Source organism: Ictalurus punctatus, chromosome 1 (genome assembly GCF_001660625.3).
Source record: "Ictalurus punctatus breed USDA103 chromosome 1, Coco_2.0, whole genome shotgun sequence".
Taxonomy (NCBI): domain Eukaryota; kingdom Metazoa; phylum Chordata; class Actinopteri; order Siluriformes; family Ictaluridae; genus Ictalurus; species Ictalurus punctatus.
Genome location: NC_030416.2, coordinates 6,376,339 through 6,396,714, shown reverse-complemented (window position 1 = coordinate 6,396,714; position 20,376 = coordinate 6,376,339). Strand labels below are relative to the sequence as shown.

At 40.1% G+C, this 20,376-nt stretch overlaps 2 protein-coding genes across 2 annotated transcripts; both read right to left on the bottom strand.

Annotated features, from left to right (window-relative positions):
- Positions 1 to 284: 284 nt before the first annotated feature.
- On the bottom strand, positions 285 to 6,171 carry fam8a1b (family with sequence similarity 8 member A1b). Its single transcript, XM_017479671.3, has 5 exons — positions 5,646 to 6,171; positions 5,318 to 5,438; positions 3,869 to 3,992; positions 3,492 to 3,631; positions 285 to 1,073 (listed from the first exon to the last, which is right to left on the bottom strand). Exons 1-5 carry the CDS (start codon positions 6,127 to 6,129, stop codon positions 929 to 931), a joined length of 1,014 nt encoding a protein of 337 aa, XP_017335160.1. The 5' UTR covers positions 6,130 to 6,171; the 3' UTR covers positions 285 to 928.
- A 1,369-nt stretch (positions 6,172 to 7,540) lies between these two features.
- On the bottom strand, positions 7,541 to 19,851 carry zgc:110410 (LFG_like domain-containing protein). Its single transcript, XM_017492233.3, has 10 exons — positions 19,751 to 19,851; positions 18,921 to 19,179; positions 18,555 to 18,633; positions 18,317 to 18,370; positions 16,421 to 16,511; positions 16,296 to 16,333; positions 11,416 to 11,503; positions 9,780 to 9,869; positions 9,650 to 9,697; positions 7,541 to 9,493 (listed from the first exon to the last, which is right to left on the bottom strand). Exons 2-10 carry the CDS (start codon positions 19,138 to 19,140, stop codon positions 9,344 to 9,346), a joined length of 858 nt encoding a protein of 285 aa, XP_017347722.1. The 5' UTR covers positions 19,141 to 19,179; positions 19,751 to 19,851; the 3' UTR covers positions 7,541 to 9,343.
- Positions 19,852 to 20,376: the final 525 nt, after the last annotated feature.

The window sequence follows — 20,376 nt, the reverse complement described above, 5'->3', positions numbered from 1 at the left end:
TTTACCGATGGAATAGATAAGAATAAGAATAATATTGATAAAGGAACAGATATAAAAAAAAAAACAAAGCAATAATAACGATAAAGTGCGCGTGTGTTCTGGTCTCTCTGTGGCTGTTTGTACTTGCCTGATATTCTTTGAGTGGTCTCATCTTGTTCTATTCGCTCGAACGGTAGTGGATCGACTTTTCGGGGTCGGGTGCACAACGTTTGGATGACTTGCACAATCACAGCAAATCTCAAAAGAGCTCAAATCTAGATTAATATAACAATAAATACACGTCATAATTTACACATCGGAGAAATTTATTCGCACATTTATATTAAAAGGCACAATCAGTAAAATAAACAACTTCTTTTTTTATATATATATATATATAACTTTTGTTATACTGTGATGTTTTGCCAAATGACTGCGGCAAAGATCTTGATCTGAATTGTTCTGGAAAAAGAAAAAAAAAAAAAAAAAAAAACGTAACGCTGGAATTATTCTGTCTTTCATAGCCGTACACGTTTACATCATTTGGACTGACTTGCTTGTTTGGAGTGCATTCACTCCAGTTTAAACTTTGCTGATATTCAGATCAGACACAGAACATGCTAAATATAGTAATTAGCAAAGTAAACTTACACTTATTGGGATTTGCATGATACTCATTTCACTGCATGTTATGAAATTCTTAAAAAAAAAAAAAAAAAAAATTCACATTGTATATGCCAACGGCATTAAAAAAAAAAAAAAAAAAGCTGCAGCAAACCATTCAAACGCTCCCTCTGAGCACCCGGAGGGAATAATACTTGCTGTCAAACAGTTTTCTCTTCGACCGTTCAAAGGATTTCCTCGTTTTCTCTCTCTCCTGTGACCCAGCAGCTCTTTGGATCAGTTCTTCATGTGGAGTTGTTTTCTCAGCAGGTAAGATCCACACACATCATCTGAGTCTGTTTCTCTTGACCACTATAGTCCCTGCCACAATATCGTACACAGTTCTGTTGTGCTGGAAAAAGAGCAGCGTGATAAACGCCGGGAAAAAAAACGCGATGGAGAAATTTTTGTTCAGGGCTCGGATGGTCGACCTAAGAGAAGAGAGATATAACGATTTATGGTTAATGACTGGTTAGAATAGTGTTCTTTTTAAAAAAAAAAAAATCTATAAAATCATCAGGATCTGTGCATTCAGAATAAATTCAGAGAAATTTTACGAAACTCCCGAAACACGGTGGGGGGCGGGGTGTGTGCGAACCACCTACCCCAGAGGTGCGAGGTACAAACGTGCTAAACACTAAGCCCCGATCTGCAGAGGTGTATAAATGTGAACACTGAATGTTACGACGCAGCTATCTGATAGCATCTGCACTCTTCTCGCGGGTATCGTTCTCCACTCGTTTACTCGGGGTTTTTCCTTTGTCACTCGTCCGTAAAATCAGAATTTCTGATTCCGGAATCTCTCACTCTCGTCCGATGTGAGCAAATTTGAAATGCAAAAATACCAAAGGAATACACAAACACCTTGCATCAGTAGCTAGAATTCTCCATCGATGCGACAAAAATTCGGCGGACTGCCATCATGTTCCTATCCATCCATCGTTCACTTTCCACCAAATTAGAGAACAAATGTTCCGAAAGAAAACCGATATCCCTACGGAATCTATTTTCCTCCTGTATCATCAGATTAAAACTCTCCTGCTCGGACACCCGCTCTCTTCAATACACCCTGTCAGAGACACATCTCCCTGCAGTTCTCACCTGGTTTCCCAACTGAAGCTAAGCAGGACAGTACCTAGATGGGGAAAACTAAGGCTGATGCTGGAAGTGGTATTAGTGAGGCCACCAGGGGGCGCTCACCCTGTGGTCTGCGTGGGGCCTAATGCAACAGTATAGTGACGGGACACTACACTGTTTAAAAAAAATTATAAATAGCCCGGTCTTTGGGATAAAAGACATTAAACCGAGGTCCTGTGGTCAATAAAAATCCCAGGACACTTCTCGTAAAAGAGTAGGAGTATAACCTATAGTCTTGGTGAAATTCCCCCATTGGCCCTTCTCCATCACGGCCCCCTAATAATCTCCATCTCTGAATTGGCTACATCACTCTCTCCTCTCCACTAATAGCTGGTGTGTGGTGGCTGATGCTACACACTACTGGTGATTGATTAGACCCCCCCATATACTATGTAAAGTGCTTTGAGTGTCTAGAAAAGCGCTATGTAAATGTAACTGTGAACCCTCCATCATCCAAACATCAGACTCATCAGCCACGTGATTAAGAAGACCTATACGCCTGCTAACTCCTGCAATTATCCAATCATGTGGCAGTAGCGCGATGCGTAAAATCATGCAGAAACAGGTCAAGAGCTTCACTTAATCAGTTCACATCAAACATCAGAACGGAGAAAAATCTGATCTTTTTTTTTTTTTTTTTTTACTTTGACCATGACATGGTTGTTCGTACCAGTATGTCAGAAACTGCTGGGATATTCACACACACACCAGTCTCTAGAATTTACACAGAACGGTGCAGAAAACAACAATAATACATTCCGACTTACCTCGCAAACGGGAAGTCGGAACTAACTGAGCGAATTATTTCATTTTCGAACCTCTTGTACTTCTGAGATGCAAAGTTGGAAAAATCCACGTTTGTCCTTTGTTAGCATCAAGCTATTATTTTCCTCCTCCATGCACGGTCCTGTATAGTCAGAGTTGAAGATTTAACAAGTAAACACGCCTTTACGTCGACTGATCGATAGCGAACACTCATTTCAAGCTAAGAAGTGCGATGTTGTTTACTGTTCGCGATGCGAGGAGCCGTGTTGGTTTGACGTCGCTGAACCGAGTCGAGGTCGAGTCCGCGATACGAAATGAAGAGTCACGAGTTTGAGCTGCGAACGCGGCAGTAGAGGGAGACAGTTCTGTGCGTAGAAACGCTTTGTTGATGAGAAAGGCCAGACGGAAAACGGCAAAAACTGGATCGAGCTGACAGGAAGTGCCTGTGACTACAATGGCATGGTGGCCAGAAAAGACAGCACATTAAACACGAACCTTGAGGTGGATGGATTACGACGGGAGAAAACTACATCGGGTTCCGCTCCTGTCTGCCAAGAACTGTATCAGAGGCTACAGCGGGCACAAGCTCACCCAAACAACCCTGGACGGTTGAATATTGGAAAAACATCACCGGCTCAGTCTTTTCCAGTCTTCAACTGACCAGTCAAGGTCAAACACACGGAGATCACGGTTTCCCGCCCATTCTGATGTCTGACGTGAATATTAACTGATACTCTTAACCAGTATCTGCGTATTTTTTTTTGCATTTCACTGCTGCAACATGATTGGCTGACTGGATAACCGCATGAATGTGCGGGTGTTCCTCTTAAAGTGGATAGAATGTTTTGGTCTCCTGACACGATAATCATGTTTCTTTTGTACATTTTAGTAATTAAAAAAAAAAAGATCCTACACCCTGTATATTTAAATAAAACCCCAGAACTTACGCTGACAGACTGACGTTAGTCGCAGGCACCACACGCACTCGGTTGGGCTGCACCAGGACCGAAGTGTCACACGTGACCACTCGCAGGCCAAGCACAAATTTCCCTGGCGTGGCTCCACCAGCTCCCCAAATACATATAATCTAAACAGTGAGTGACATACAGGCATGTGGATAATTGGGTATACATTACCATGGTAATACTAACATGGCATCATATTAATACTGTTATAGCATTGACAGTCATAACTGCTTTAATGGTAAACTGATACGATATTGGGTAATCATCATGATATCATATTTTATACTAATACTACTATTTCATATCTTATAGCAACAAATTTACTTCGCTCTTTATTAGATCGGTGTATTCAAGCTGACCTCGTAGAAGCACACCAATATCCGGTACACAAGCGCCACGAGCATCATTTTCTGCAGCTCCTCCATTGACGTGTCCTCATCTATTTCTTCCACAATGAAGTGCAATGCAAATTTTGATATGTCCCTAAAAACACCAATAGATACAGCATTCCTTCAACACGACAGCAATCAAGACGTTCGGTAAAAGTAGCTTTGCAACGATGCCGTACGCACATTTCGTTTTTTTGCGCGTCTATACCGATAAAGAAACGGGTGCGAGGTCAACGGGACAGACGGGATACGTTTAACATTTCAGGACCATGTATTTAAATGCCGAGACTCCTGCCTAGTAGTTTCACTTTTAAACATGCTGGTTGTTAAATCTGACAACAATCACATTTTTAAAAAAAACAAAAAAACAAAATCGGTTCATTTTAAAACTACTACGGGTTTTTACTACAAAATGTACAGGTATCTACAGCTTCTGTTTTCTGCTTGTGAACAGAAGACCACTGGGCCACCGCTACTGTTTGCGACTGACAAGGATGAAAAAACCGAACGCAGCACAGCCAGCCATTAGCGACCGCAATCTGCGGATTTATATTGGTTTAAAAAAGAAATTCTACAAACATTTTTTAAAACTTATGCGCGAGACAGGAAGACCACTGGGGTTAGCGTCGTGATATTCCTCCTGCCTCGTTTTAATATTCAAATACTGACGATTTGGTTAACCACTGGGAGGGCGAGTGTTTATTGTGGTGTACACAATTATCATTTTCCACCGCGATTTATTCGCTCGTTTCCCGGCAACAAAGTTGTCCGCAGACATCAAACAGAGAAATGACGTACACATGCGACCAAAGCTTCACGTTACAGCCAACTTTATTGACAGCTCAATATTTCAGCCTGTATCCCTAGGCACTCTGGCTAAATCCAATCTTTATGAAAGTTCGAACTACTGGACCACAGCGGAGGAGCGACGATCTCGGTAGGTTAACGGATTTTAGGCGATCAAGGCAGCGCCGCAGGTTTATAATAATCTGATGGTCCCAAAGACTTTTTTTTTTTTTTTTTTAGCGTCCTGATACACACCAACGACAGCGTTACTTTCTGCCTAAAATATTCACAGATCTTCTCACGCAGGTGGAGGCTATAAGGTGTCCCCGAATGGTGATTTCAGCATTCGAACACTGGCACCTCAAACTGTTTACCAAGTATTTGAATACCCACGTACACTCCTACGGGGTCGCGGTCGGGATCAGCTCTTCTCATGCGTGATGCCTATAACCATAGTGACGGTCACTGAGAAACTCTCTCTCTCTCTCCTTATATATATATATATATATATATATATATATATATATATATATATATACACACACACATGCATGTAAACTTAGTAGAACATTTGAAATTTGAATGAACTGACCCTACGCCAGTGCGGACACTTAGCATTCGGACCCAACTCACTTCATTCCACTCAGGTGTATTATGCTCAGGATGATGGTTGCTTTGATGAAGAAGAGGATGAAGAAGTCCACCATCTCAGCCAGGAAGCGGTGGAGCGGAGAGGGAATATAATATTCTCGACCTAAAATCAAATCCACAGCACAGGAATGACAGGAACACAAACAATCATAACCATTTCCATCATGTTACATGAGCTCGACTGGGCCAGAACTAGGTTTTCAGTGGAGTAGTGGGAGAGCACAGCTCTGTAACCTGGTCGAAACTGGGACTGGAGTCAGATTTAACTGGATGTTTATTACTTTAATATCTGAGAAGCTTGCCTCAGTACCTGGCTGCTGGGCGTTTCCATTTTGCTGCAGGTTCTGGGGGACAGGAAGATTCTGTCTCTGGCCATTAATCTCTACCTGTCTCTCACTAGCGCCTTGAGCAGCCGTGGTGGTAGAGGGCGGAGGAACAGACGGAAAGGAAGAAAAAGCGACAGCAGAAGAATGACTAATCCAGGTCTGTAGGTCTGGGGTGGGTATATCCACCCCCCATGTTGGCGCTCTCAGGCTCCCAGTCGCTGCTTGTGTTGGAAAACAAGGAGGAAAAGGAAACACGGTCACCCAGCTCTGCCAGCTCACATACCCGCAGTAATACTGCCACATCCATTCCTGGAGTTTTTCACAATATTCCGATTTGGCGATTAAGTCAGACACAGTTTGTGACCCGGATTTGGAAATGGTCTTCATTTCCTTCCCGTTATTACTCCCACTGCGGTTTATGGAAGCAGTTTTCTTCAGGTCGTGTACTCCTTCGTCGGAGTCCGCCATGACAAGTCTGTTCTCGCGAGCATTCTGCGGCTGAAGCCTAAACGCCTCCCGATAGAACACGTAGTGCACTAGATAGGGCGCAGTAGCCACGACTTCCTAATGCAGTGTAGTGTACGAAGGGAGGGAGTAGTGTGCTAATTTGGAATTCAGCCCATGTAACCTCCAGTAATACAGGAAGGATTTTCTGACTTGCTGTACTGCTTTAAACACACAGAGGGCGGCATAGAGCAGTTATAAGCAGTCCCAACACTGCACATTCTCACAATAAGATAAGATAATACTTTATTCATCCCCAGAGGGAGAAATTAGGGTGTCACAGCAGCAGCAAGACAGGTGAAGAAGAAAGAGATAGTAAGGAGAACAAACAATACAGGGATATATAAAGAGTACATACATATATATAGACATAAGCGCAAACTATATATATATATATATATATATATATATATATATATATATATATATATATATATATATACACAATGAACAACAATGTACAGTCACATTATACATATAGCCTATGTACATACACAATCCTATATAAATATTGCAGCTGTATGGTATAATCAGTGTAGACATATAACAATGAAGTAGTGATCTATGAACATGATCTATGAAGTAGTGATGTGGACCTTACAAAAAATATAATACCGCATGTGGTCTATGATGCCCGAGAAAGATCCTGAATATTAATTGGCCAATGCACAGAAACTGCTAAATATTCTAAATCCTATGATATCTTAAAAGCTCTATTTGTATAGAAGGGTTTTATGGTCTATAAATACGGGGGCGGGGGGGGGGGGATAATAGCTTGGCAAGTGAATACATGTGGGAAATTTATCAAATCTTATTATTAGATGAGCCTGATTTGGAATAATTATAAAGATTATCGAATATATCTCTAGAGATTCTTTTTTTTTTTTTTTTTTTAATTATTATTATTCCATTGGCATTTTGGCAAAATTCTTCTTTTTTTTTTTAATCGCTCACTTTCAGTAACCACTTTGTCCTGGTCAGGGTCGTGGTGAATCTGGAACGCAACCTTGAAGGGACTCCAGTCCATCACAGAGCACCATGAACACACACATTCACAAGAACATGCACACAAACTCCACACAGAACACAGACAGTAACACGAGCTCATGTCATGATTGACCCTGAACACTGCACCACCATTTCCCCAGTTTTTAAACCACATTACTCTTGTCACAAATATATCTGTCCAGGCAAGAATATCTGGAAACTGAGACTCCAGCATATCTGTCAGATCTAACCTATATAATTTGGTATAAAAAGCCTTGAATCTATAATGATTCTATTCTCATTTATTTATTTATTTATTTATTTATGTAATCTTATTGCTGTGTATCAATAATTGCTCTAAGTTAATCATGCCACACATGACAGGATATATCTGAAGTCTTTTATTGGTTCATTATGCATCAGCAGAAATCCCTGAGTTACAAGGTAGCATGTACAGTCCCCTCAGAAACTACTGGAACGGCAAGGCCGACTCATTTCTTTGTGCTGTACACCAAAGACATCTGGGTTTGAGATCAAAAGATGGAGATGAGACGAGAGTTTCGGATTTCAGATTTTATTCCCTGGTATTTGCATCTAGATGTGTTAAACAACATAAAACAAAGAACCTTTTGTATCAGACCACCTAATTTTTAGGTGAGCAAAAGTATAGGAACAGATAAGTCTTGAAGTAACTGAAAGTAAATACCGCTTAATATTTAGTTGCGTATCCCGTGCTTGCAATAACTGCATCAAGCCTGCGACTCACTGACATCACAGACATCACCAGATTGTCGGTTTCTTCTTTTGTGTTGCTTTTCCAGCAGCTTCTTTCAGTTGTTGTTTGTTTTGGGGGTTTCTCCCTTCAGTTTCCTCTTCAGGAGGTGAAATGCTGTTTAACTGGGTTAAGGTCTGGTGATTGACTTGGCCTTAAACTTTCCACGTTTCCCCCTGAAAAAGTCCTTTGTTGAGTTGGCCGTGTATTTTGGATCATCGTTGCATGATGAACTTCACTGTAAACTGGAGACAGAATGTTGCTGTAAATGTCTGAATTCATTCTGCTGCTGCCATCATGAGTTACATCATCAATAAAGATTAGTGAGTCTGTTCCAGAAGCAGCCATGCAAGCCCAGGCCATGACGCTACCGCCACCATGTTTCACAGATGAGCTTGTATGTTTTGGATCATGAGCAGATCCTTTCTTTCTCCACACTTTGGCCTTTCCATCACTTTGGTAGAGGTTCATCCTGGTTCCAAAACTTTTGTCTCAGTATTTCTTTGTTAATTTCAATCTGCCTTTCTGATTCTTACTGCTGATGAGAGGTTTGCATCTTGTCGTCTGACCGCTATATTTCTGCGCTCTAAGTATTCTTCACCCTTGCCCTGTGGAGGTTGTTGGTGATGTCACTGACTGTTGTTTTGGGTTTTCTCTTCACAGCTCTCCCAATGTTTCTGCTATCAGCTGTTGTTGTTTTCCTTGGTCGACCCATTCGGTGTCTGTTGCTCAGTACACCAGCTGTTTCTCTCCTTTTCAGGACGTTCCAAATTGTTGTATTGGCTATGCCCAATGTTTGTGTAATACCTCTCATTGATGTTCTCTCTTTTCTCAGTTTCAAAAGGGCTTTTCTCCCACAGACAGCTCTCTGATCTTCATGTTGGCTGATCCTTTTTAACAACAAATGCAGTCTTCACAGGTGAAACTGAAGGCCAAAACCAAGAGTAGATGTTCAGCGCTATTTACTCTTTAAACAATCAGTCTAACAGGACACACCTGGGTAACAAGGAACACCAGTCGGTCACATGTTCCAATATTTTTGCTCACCTACAAATGGTGTGGTCTGATACAAAATGTGCTGTGTTGTATGTCATTTAACACATCTACATATAAATACCAGGGAATAAAAGCTGAACTTAAACTATCTTCTCATATTCATCGTTTCATCTCAAACCCAAATGTCCTCAGTCTACAGCAAAAAAAAAAATGAATTGGCCTTGCCGTTCCAGTAGTTTCAGAGAGGACTGTAGTCCAGAATTAATGTGACTGTATGTATTTATGTACACATTTTATAAATATTAAGTTTTCTGTGAGAAAATAAACACAAAATCACAGTACTGCAGAATGCAATAAGAGTGGATTTAGAGTGCAGGGATTTTGATAAAGTTTTTTTGTTGTTGTTGTTAATTGTCATTTGCATTAACGGCAGAGCCCGATCAGCTGAAGTATCATCAAGAAAAGTGTTATAATGTCTAGGTAGAGGTTCAGTGCAGCAAAAATGTATTCCTCTGCACTGAGGGCGTATTTGTGTTTCCCGCCTAGCATTAGCTGTGTATCCATCACCAGGTACTAGGGGAGAGAAACAGAGGTGTGAGAGATTCGTCTTAGTAATTAAAATAGTTCCTACCTGACTTTATCTCTCAACGTAATAATGTATGACAAGTATTATGCTGTATACACGGTCAAACCAAGCTCTATAAGAGTAAAACATGGACAATCACTTACGATCGAGAAGATCAATGTCCCCACCGATGCATAAGCAATGTATAGAAACTGTTAAAAGTAAAGTAAAATAAAGATGAAATGAAATATGAAGAACTGATCATTCATTTTCCATGTAGGTCATGTTGTTTACCTGGGATCGCATGATAGCACAGAGTAACCCAAACGATAACAGAGTCCAGCATAGTACCCAAAGTGTTCCACTGATAGCTGTGAAGTCCCACTATAAGCAGAAGAGTTTGGACAAGTCGGAACAATTATTCATATGTCCCTTTGATGGAAAGTGCAATTTTTTTTTTTTTTAAATGTCACGGAGTCATGAGTTCTATATAAATATGTGTACATACATACAATGGTGCTTGAAAGTTTGTGAACCCTTTAGAATTTCCTATATATCTGCAGTAACATGACCGAAAACATCATCAGATGTTCAGTCCTAAAATTAGACAACGAAAACCCAATTAAACAAATGAGACAAAAATATTACACTCGGTCATTTATTTACTGAGGAAAATGATCCAATATTACACATCTGTGAGTGGCAAAAGTATGTGTACCTCTAGGATTAGCTGTTAATCTGAAGGTGAAATTAGAGTCAGGTGTATTCAATCAGTGGGATGACGATCAGGTGTGAGTGAGCGTTCTGTTTTATTTAAAGATCAGGGAACTATCAGAGTCTGATCTTCACAACACAAGTGTATCATGGCATGAACAAAGGAGATTTCTGAGGATCTCAGAAAAAGAGTTGTTGATGCTCATCAGGCTGGAAAAGGTTACAGAACCATCTGTAAAGAGTTTGGACTCCACCAATCCACAGTCGGACAGATTGTGTAGAAATGGAGGAAAAATTTCCCAGATTTACCATTACCAAATTTATCCAGAAATATAGACAATTCTAAAGGGTTCACAAACCGTAGAGGTGATTATCAGAGGTTCTGGTTTTCCGATATGTGCCATTCAATACTCATTGTCCCTTACAGAATTACAAACTTTATTCAGAATTATAAACTTTATAAATTTAACAACACACACTGCAGTCAAATGACCCACATTCATCACTGTGGCTCCAACATCTCTGTAAATCTCCTTCGGATTTTTAATGGCCCTGCGTGTGCATGTTTCACACAGTGTGGTGCAAAATCACTTGGTTAGACGATTGCTTTTCGCCTTCAGTAGTTCTCACAAGTAGAAATAATGTTTCATGGCATCATTATCCATAGCTTATGGGTAATGGTATAACGATTATAACTATTTTTCATGTCTCACAATACACTATGTATACCATTATGTTCGGTATTACTGAAAGTGGTGTATCTATTTTATTTCAGGTTTTTTGAAGTGTTTAACTTAACAGGGACAATTAACGTCTCAATTTTGTCTCAACTTTCTTCGCACACTAATCATATAGCATGCTAAGGAAGTGATAAAATGGTCACCTGGAATTCAGTAATAGCACAAACTAAAAAAATAAAGAAATAGAAGTTTCTGTCCACGGCATTGCATTATTATTATTATTATTATTATTATTATTATTATTATTATTATTATTTTAGTTATAGACAAGTAAAGCATTTTCTCCTTCACAGGGTCAATCCATTTCTCCATTCCTTATACCAGTTTTGAGCAAGGCCTAATTAAAGGTCAACATATTGTTTGCTTTCATCATAATAGATATGGGGGGAAAAATGTTAATAAACTTAAAATCTATTAAAGTAAATGAAAACTATATAACTTTTTGATTGGACTTTTTATATTGCCATGTGACTGACCTTAGTCTGCATTGCAAATACACTCAGACCAAAGGACACCAAGGCAGTGGCTCCTACTGCCCACAGAACAGCCTCTGCATTAAAGAACCTAAAACACACACATTCATCAGTTCTGTCGGTCTTTGCACTGTAATTCTCTTTATAAAGAGTCTGTTTAATATAAATACCCTACAGTCGGCTCCAAAACATCTATATCATCATTTATCAAAAACAGTTGTTATACATGCAAAGATAATCCACATAGAAAAACACAGAGATTAATGCTGATCTAGATCAGTGCCATATATTTGGCCATTATGCCACAGTGCTGTTGAATTCCCAAATCTGAAATGGTCAGGAGGTGTTGATAAATTTTCTATGAAAGCAGCTCTGACAGTAAAGCCAGCTGTACAGTGGTGCTTGAAAGTTTGTGAACTTTCTAAATATCTGCGTAAATATGCATCGGGTTTACATCATCAGATTTCCACACAAGTTCTAAAACTACACAAAGAGAACCCAATTAAACAAATGAGCCAAGAATGTTATACTTGGTCATTTATTTACTGAGGAAAATCATCCAATATTACATATCTGTGAGTGGCAAAAGTATGTGTACCTCTAGGATTAGCAGTTAAATTGAAGGTGATATTAGAGTCAGGTGTTTTCAACTGATGGGATGACAATCAGGTGTGAGTGAGTGTGCTGTTTTATTTAAAGAACAAGGTTCTATCAGAGTCTGATCTTCACAGCACATGTTTGTGGAAGTGTATCATGGCACGAACAAAGGAGATTTCTGAGGACCTCAGAAAAAGAGTTGTTGATGCTCATCAGGCCGGAAAAGGTCACAGAACCATCTGTAAAGAGTTTGGACTCTACCAATCCACAGTCAGATAGATTGTGTAGAAATGGAGGAAATTCAAGACCATTGTTACCTTCCTCAGGAGTCATCGATCAACAAAGATCACTCCAAGGGCAAGATGTGTAATAATCCGCGAGGTCACAAAGATAGGATACCTTTGAAGTTTTATCTTTATTGATCCCCTGTAGGGGAAATTCAAATTGACACATCAGCACAAGTAATTTCCATAAATACCTGTACAATAGAAATAATAGAAGAAAAAAAACAGATCTGTGTGGATGTACATATGCTAGAGTTCTATTTGTATATGTGCAGTATCTGTGAAATGGCAATTAACTGTTGAGTGAGTGTTTCTGTGAGACTCAATCAGTGGGGTAGGAGGTACTGGGTGTTGTTGCATTGTGGAGTCTGATGGCTGATGGCACGAAAGACGTTTTGAGGCACATGGCTGGATGAATCTGTGGCTGAATGTGCTCCTGAGCCTCCTCAGCTCATTGTAGAGAGGATGAGAAAAATTGTCCATGATAGCTTTCAGCTTTCCTCTCATCCTCTTCTCAGTCACTTCCTCCACCCTGTCCTGTTCCATCCATCCCACAGAACTGGCCTTCCTCACCAGCTTGCTCAGTTTGTTGGCCCCACAAGTCCCAATACCACCTCCTCAGCACACCTCAGAAAAGAAGATAACAGTGGCCACCACAGACTGGTAAAACATTCGTAGCAGCCAAGTGCACACAATAAAGAACTTGAGGCTTCTCCGAAAGAACATCCTGCTCTGTCCTTTCTTCTAGAGGGCCTCGGTGTTGTCTAGCCAGTCCAGTTTGTTATTGAGTTGCACCCCTAGGAACTTGTAGGTGTCCACTACCTCCACTCCCTCCCCCCTTACGGCGACAGGGGTGGGGGACCTCTTGAAGTCCACCTCCAGCGCCTTGGTTTTCCCAATGTTGATTTGGAGGTGATTGTTGTCGCACCATCTTATAAAGCTTTCAATAAGGTCTCTGTACTCCTCATCGTCACTGTCCCCTGCCAAGAATGCTTTCTTCTTCCTGTTCATCAGGGCTATGTTGATCCGAGGCTTGTTGTACGGACCTTCTAGGTGGGGACAAGACTCTTCACAGCGATGTAGTCAGTTATACACTGAGTGAGACCCTCTATGTCATCCCCATGATCTTCCTGAAACAGCTCCCAGAAAGTTGTCATGTAACACTCTATCCGGGCCTCCTCTGCCTCCAGAGACCAGGGCTGCAAATTCCTGGTGGTGATAGGCCATCTCCTAACAACAGGCTTGTATGTAGAAATGACCTGTATCAGACAGTGGTCTGATTCGCCGAGGAGAGGAAGGGCGGTGGTACTGTATGCCTCCTTAACATTAGCATACAGCAAGTCTAAGGTCTTATCCCCTCTAGTGTTGCAGGTTACATACTGTGTAAAGTTGGTTTGAAACCTGTGATCAAAATCTCCATTTATTATGAAGAGTGCACTGGTATTCTGTCTCTGCAGGTCCATGACAGTAGAATGAATGATGTCACAAATGCACGCTGCCACTGCCACTGGTGGTATGTAAACAACAGCAACAATGGTGACTGAAAACTCCCGGGGAAAATAGTATGGTCTCAACCTGATTGCCATCAGCTCAACATCAAGCATGCAGATTGTTGCCTCTGTAATAACATGCCATGGGCTACACCATTTGGAGTTAACAAAGACAGCAAGTCCTCCACCCGACTTCTTACCGCTCTGTTTCTCCCTATCGACCTGAACTAGCGAGAAGCCGGCTAGTTCCACTGAACAGTCAGGTATTTTCCCATTCAGCCATGTCTTCATCAGACATTACATGCTGCACTCCTGGTACTCATGCTGTCCTCTGACCAGGGCAGAGAGTTCGTCCATCTTATTAGTCAGCAAGCGTACATTCCCCATGACAACAGTGGGAAGACAAGGCTTGTTCCTCACCATCGCCCCGGCTCCAGATCCTCGCCACTGTATTCTTAACTCCACCGGGATATCCTTCGGACACATGCAGCTGGTCGATTCTGGTACTGGGAGAGCTCCTCACATGAGTAGACTATGGTGCATTGTTGTTTGGTGATTGTGGTGTTCTTTATCTTGCACATTATTAAAACAAATGAAACTAGCAGTCCTAATTACACAATAAATACGACGAGCTACATTGGCTAATGTTAATGTTCATGGGTCCACCATCAGGAGAACACTGAACAACAGTGATGTGCATGGCAGGGTTGCAAGGAGAAAGCCACTGCTGTCCAAAAATTAACATTTCTATCCTTCTGTGTTAAACATCATCTGGACAAGCCAGAAGGCTAATGGAAAAATGTTTTAAACCATCTAAACCAAAAAGTTCTATTTTAGTCTCAAGCGTCTACAAAACATTTTTCCAATAGCCTTCTGGCTTGTTTAAAATCTGTTGTGTTATGTTTGGAGAAAGGAAAACACTGCATTCCAGCATAAGAACCTTATCTCATCTGTGAAACATGGTGGTGGTAGTGTCATGGTTTGGGGCTGTTTTGCTGCATCTGGAACAGGACGATTTGCCATCACTGATGGAACAATGAATTCTGAATTATACCAGCGAATTCTAAAGGAAAAGTTCAGGTCATCTGTCCGTGAACTGAATCTCAAGAGAAAGCGGCTCATGCAGCAAGACAAGACATGTTGTGGAAGGAATTGAAGCAAGCAGGTCCTGTGAGGAAACCCAGCGACATCCCAGAGTAGAATCTTTTCTGTACTGAGGAACGGGCTAAAATTCCTTCAAGACGATGTGCAGCAACAGTTACCTGAAACATTTAGTGACAGTTATTGCTGAAGTGAAGTGGGTCATAAGTGGGGTCACACCAGATACTGAAAACTCACAGATATGTAATATTGGATAAATAGATGAATGAATTTAAATGAGCATGTATAATATTTTTGCCTCATTTGTTTAATTGGGTTCTCTTTATTTACTTTTAGGACTTATCTGATGTTTTAGGTCATATCTATGCAGAAATATAGAAAATTCGAAAGAGTTCACAGACTTTCATGTACCACTTTAATTCAAATCATAGGGTTATATTCATGGGCTCATCCAAAACAGTATTATTTCCATAGTAACTTACACAGCCACTTACACGCTCGGACGTACCACATCATCTAAGGCATATTATTGTGCTTTATTTTTTAAGAAAGAAAAATGTGTAATCGTTGATAAGCTGAAAGTCAGTATATTCCACCACAGGATTCTCATGATTTTCTTTGTTTAAAAGAGCAACAGTTTTTTTTTTTTGTTGTTGTTGTTGTTTTGTTTTTTTTACACAACTCTGCTTTGTACCATTATAACAGCTCAAAGTTATACAAGAATCATATAAAAAATATTGCTTTGCATATTTTTTTTCTACACGTACTGTAGAGTGAAACTCTACTAATGACTGAGATGTTATTTAAAATCATGTACAACCCCAATTCCAAAAAAGTTGGGACACAGTGTCAAATTCAAATGAAAACAGAATGCAATGATTTGCAAATCTCGTGAACCGATATGTTATTCACGATGGAGCGTAGAAAACATTTACACAATCAAATGTTTAAACTGAGTAAATGTACCATTAAAAGAAAAAAATAAGGTAACTTTGAATCTGATGGGCACAACATGTCTCAAAAATGTCGGGACGGGGGCAACAAAAGGCTGCTTTGAACAAAAGATCAAAAGGTTAAACGAGGGTTTCAACATTAATAGAGGGCACTGCAGGAGAAATAGAAGACCCAGTAATCACTGCTTAGTTAATTGTGAACTCTTACTATAAATTGAGTAATTTACTAAAAGTACTTAGTAGTTAATTGGAATAAGATAAGGGATAATGAAGAACTACTCATTGTTCCTGCTTAATCCGTGCAGCGTTACCTCTGAGTTACGTATCAGTGTTATAAAGCGTTACCGATTTTTGTAGTAGGTTTTTACAAATGAAATAAGAGCAACTCTTGATAGTGAACTCAGACTGATGGATCTGAGAGTGTGGCCTAAAAGTAGATCTGTAAGCGTCTTACTTACACAGTCACCGATCCAAGCAGCATACCCTCTGCAATAGTCTGTAAGGGAACAGATCAGTTAAAACCACAGTACCCTGTGTGTCATCAGGATTTTCTCAAACATGGTGCAGGCTGATGTCTACTTACGAACAGCCCGAGAAAGAAGAAGTTCAAGGGAACCTTTCGCCGCACATCACCACAGCAGGAAATCACAATGACAAGAGCTAGTGTTATCCCCCTATTGGAAATAAAACACACAGACACACAGACACACACCTGTGTTGAGCTGTCGTGGAGCCAGTGAGCGGGAAAACTGACCGTCCGGAGACTGGCCCACTGCCCTGCTGTTTTTGTTGTTGTTGTTTGTTTTTTAATTATTTATTTCATATTACTGTATTATTATCTGAATTCAGTAGTAAATCAATAATAAACCATGAATCTGTTAGCTGGCCTCAGCTCCGGCGAACGGAGTCATGAGTGTAGAGCGAGGATGGAGAGGAAGAGACCGGGTGGAGCAGAGAAGGAAAAAGCACACAAAAGGAAAACCTTCTAAAAAGAAGCACCGAAATGTAACAAAATTACTGACCTGTTCAGGGCTTCAAGTGCAGGTCAGTCTCATCTGTAAATACTATAGCTTTGTTTTCGCTAACTTAGCTAATCAACATAGGCAAACATTAGCACTATTACTATCATCGCTCTAAATGTGCTAAAGGACAGTGTTATCTACTGTATAGTTATAGTACTAAGTCATTTAGCCCTCCATGTTGAAGTTACAAAAACAGCTTGGGCAAACAACAACAACAACAACAACAACAACAACAATAATGGCAAACACTTTCCCAAGCTATGAGTCATAAAAGGCAACATCATGTTCAATGTTAGGGTTTTTGTAAAAAGATATTGTCGTGATGTAGTTATTATTGGACTAACAGATATTTAGAAAATGATGTCTGCCCTTTAACCTGGCAGTCACGCTGGTGCAGGGGTCACACTTCAGGGTCAACCTGAGATGACAGGTCAAATAAGAGAAATTAAATATGCTTTAATATATTTGTATAAAATATCGTATGGTTGAATCTCAGGTATTTTAAGTATATTTCAGTCTCAAAAAAACAACAACAACAACACACTGCCGTTACGTGATACTTTAATCTGCACTAAAAGAAATTTACATTCTGTTCTCACAAATTACAGTGAGGTTAAAAAGTCGTCGTTTTCCAACAACGTGGAGACGGTTCTGTTCATAGCAGCAGACCTGGTAAAGACGTGACCCGTACATGAAAAAATAACAACAAAAAAAGAGGATCTTTTGTTTACCTCTCTTCTTAATTTAATGTACTTGTATTGTGAGTGAAAAGTAGAGCGTTTGCACGTCTGCTGTTTGTTAAAAGCTTGGCAGACCCATGTAAGCTTGTCACGATAAGGAGGTTGAGACGGATACAAGTGCAGAATTTTAAAGTTTAATAAATAACCAAACAAGATACAAAGACACTATGACTATGAGGCAAAACACTGTGGCGAAGATCAACATAAACTAACGAATAAAACACGGCTACAGAGACAAAGGCCAAGAAGGACGAATGTGAGACAAAGAGTGCAGTGCAAACTGTGGTTATATACATGAGTGCTCAATTGACAGGGTGCAGGTGGTCATGTGACTGTGATGCAGTGGCTGCCGGGAACTGTAGTTAAGAGTTCCTTCTCTGATTTCATGACAAAGCTGATATAATTAGGACGGCTTCACTACCTCTAGGTTATGTTTTTATGGGATGGCCACACTGTGTGTAATAAATTGAATTTAATAAAGAAAATTCTGTGGTTTCAAACTTTGTTGTGGGTGTATGAGGTGGCCTGGATGAGTGTGAGACTCCCAGCCTGAAATTACAGGCATGTCCCAGTCCGGCCTTGTTTGCCTCATGTCCAGTCCAATCATAGTCCAATTATTTAGGGTAATAATCTGATAATCCCACAGCCTGGTATCAATATTACGTATGATTCCTTATCTACAAACCCACAAACACTTAAGCAACGTAGAACACTTACATCATGGCGTAGGCAAACCAACTGGTGCGTATAGCCCAGATTTTCAGGGTCTCCCTGTCGAAAGGGGACAAAAGCAACCTTAAGCATTACTACAGAATCATATTCAAATTCTTAGACCTGGCTATCAGATTTGCCGATATTAAAAGTCTGGTACGGGTATGAGAATTTAACATTTGGGCTAATTTAATACTTTATGAGTGCGTACTCAAATGATTAACCTGAGCAGCTTGTTACTCACCAATAGAGGAATGCACAAATTATTCCAACTGTTATCAGCAATTGAACCATAAGGGTGAGGTACACCTTTCTGATGAAGCCTGAAGATAAAGGTATAAACCACAGGTATAAGGCTGCTGAACACACATGTAATTCATATATTTCACTTCTTAGAACATCTGCATCCTCATTTTTATTTAATCTGGTTTGTTTTTTGTTTTATTTACAGATTATATTTTCATTAATATGAATCTAAAGAAGTTGGTTGACCTGCTTATAACTGGCGCTGTCGTTTATCTAAGGACGTGTGAACCGCTTTGGTGAAATGGTACAGTTTTATAAATGAATACATTCAGTTTATTAACTCAGCGCACACAGATCAACACACCTCGTCTGACAGAAGCTTCGGAGAAGCAGTTAACGTCTTCGAAGCACTGTGCGTATTCCGGGGGCATACCGTCTGCTTCTCCTACGTTAGAGTTACATTGAGTGATTGTAGAAATTTCAGCCTCCCCAACATTCCTGGCTCCATGGGTGTAGGGTTGGGTGTATGTGGGGTTGTAAGGAGGGGGAAGCTGATCCCCGTTAACCACCGCTGGGCTCTCCATGTGAGTCTTGGTAACCAACGAGCTCTCAGTAATGGGAACCTGATAACAGTTTATTTAAGTAAATAAAGGAGAATGGAAAACAGTACATGAGGAATTTGTTAAGAGTTGTACATTATTCACATTACAGTCTTTCTTGTTTTTGTGAAAACAGTGACTGTTACAGTTACAGATGTGTACACACACACACACACACACACACACACACACACACACACACACACACACACACACACTAAATACTTTCACCAGTTTCATTTGATTGAGTTTTATTTCATTCAGCACTTTGATTTCTGTTCAGAGTCAAATTAAGGATTTGGCCTTTTATTCATTTATTTATTTATTTATTTATTTATTTACAGATTGGTATCAGTGATATATAGTGTAAACCAGATCAGATTTTATGAAACTGAATGAAAGAAGAAGGAGAATAGACTAAACAGAATCACGTTAAATTAAAGTTAATCATACAGTTATCCGGATAGTTACGCGGATACAACGTGCTGTGCTGCGTTGTCCGATTATGATTTCTTTTAGGCATGTTAACGATCGTAATCGAATACAAGTTTCGTTATTATCGTATTATGTTTGGCTTAATTCATTTCCTTCTTACCTTTCGCGCTCGGCTTCAGCGTAGCTCTGTTCCACAAACGCTTCATACAGGGCAAAGTCTACCCTCAATAGTTTTGTTTCCAGGGCGACTCGGACTAGCCTATGGGAGCCAATCAATATTTAAGGTCCTGTCCACGTGGAATTAACACCTGTTTTATACAAATATATACAACACAGTCATGTCTTAATATTTACAGTGAACTACTTTCAGGTCCAGGGTTATAAATCAACAGTGCTGCATTAGTACATTTACTTCCACAGGGTACGCATAATGGACACGTATGTTCAAAAGTGCAGTGGCCCCTCATCAGTGGTCATTAAACAGTGGTCCTTATTACGGAGTTTAAACACGTTTAAAAGTACAACATCTTTTAGGTCTTCTTACTGAAAGACAATAGAGGCACCCCTGATGCTCTCACCCCAGTGTTTGCAATCTGACAAAATACAATACCATTTTTCTGGGTGTCCATACAATATACTGTAGTCTCATTACTACTGACAGTGCTGAATTAACACCTACAGTGTTGAGCTTTGCTGTGTAGTAACCATGTTGTCTATTTGTCCTCGTCTTTATCCGTCGTCCATAAATTTTATTACTTATAATCAGTGATGACTGCTCGTGAAATC

Coding starts and splice junctions, on each gene's coding strand:
- fam8a1b (XM_017479671.3), bottom strand. CDS start 6,129: ATGGCGGACTCCGACGAAGGAGTACACGACCTGAAGAAAACTGCTTCC. Junction 5,439..5,645: donor TGGAAACGCCCAGCAGCCAG/GTACTGAGGCAA, acceptor ATTTGATTTTAG/GTCGAGAATATTATATTCCC. Junction 3,632..3,868: donor TATTGGTGTGCTTCTACGAG/GTCAGCTTGAAT, acceptor CTCACTGTTTAG/ATTATATGTATTTGGGGAGC.
- zgc:110410 (XM_017492233.3), bottom strand. CDS start 19,140: ATGGAGAGCCCAGCGGTGGTTAACGGGGATCAGCTTCCCCCTCCTTAC. Junction 18,634..18,920: donor CGAAGCTTCTGTCAGACGAG/GTGTGTTGATCT, acceptor CTTTATCTTCAG/GCTTCATCAGAAAGGTGTAC. Junction 16,334..16,420: donor TCTTCTTTCTCGGGCTGTTC/GTAAGTAGACAT, acceptor GTTCCCTTACAG/ACTATTGCAGAGGGTATGCT.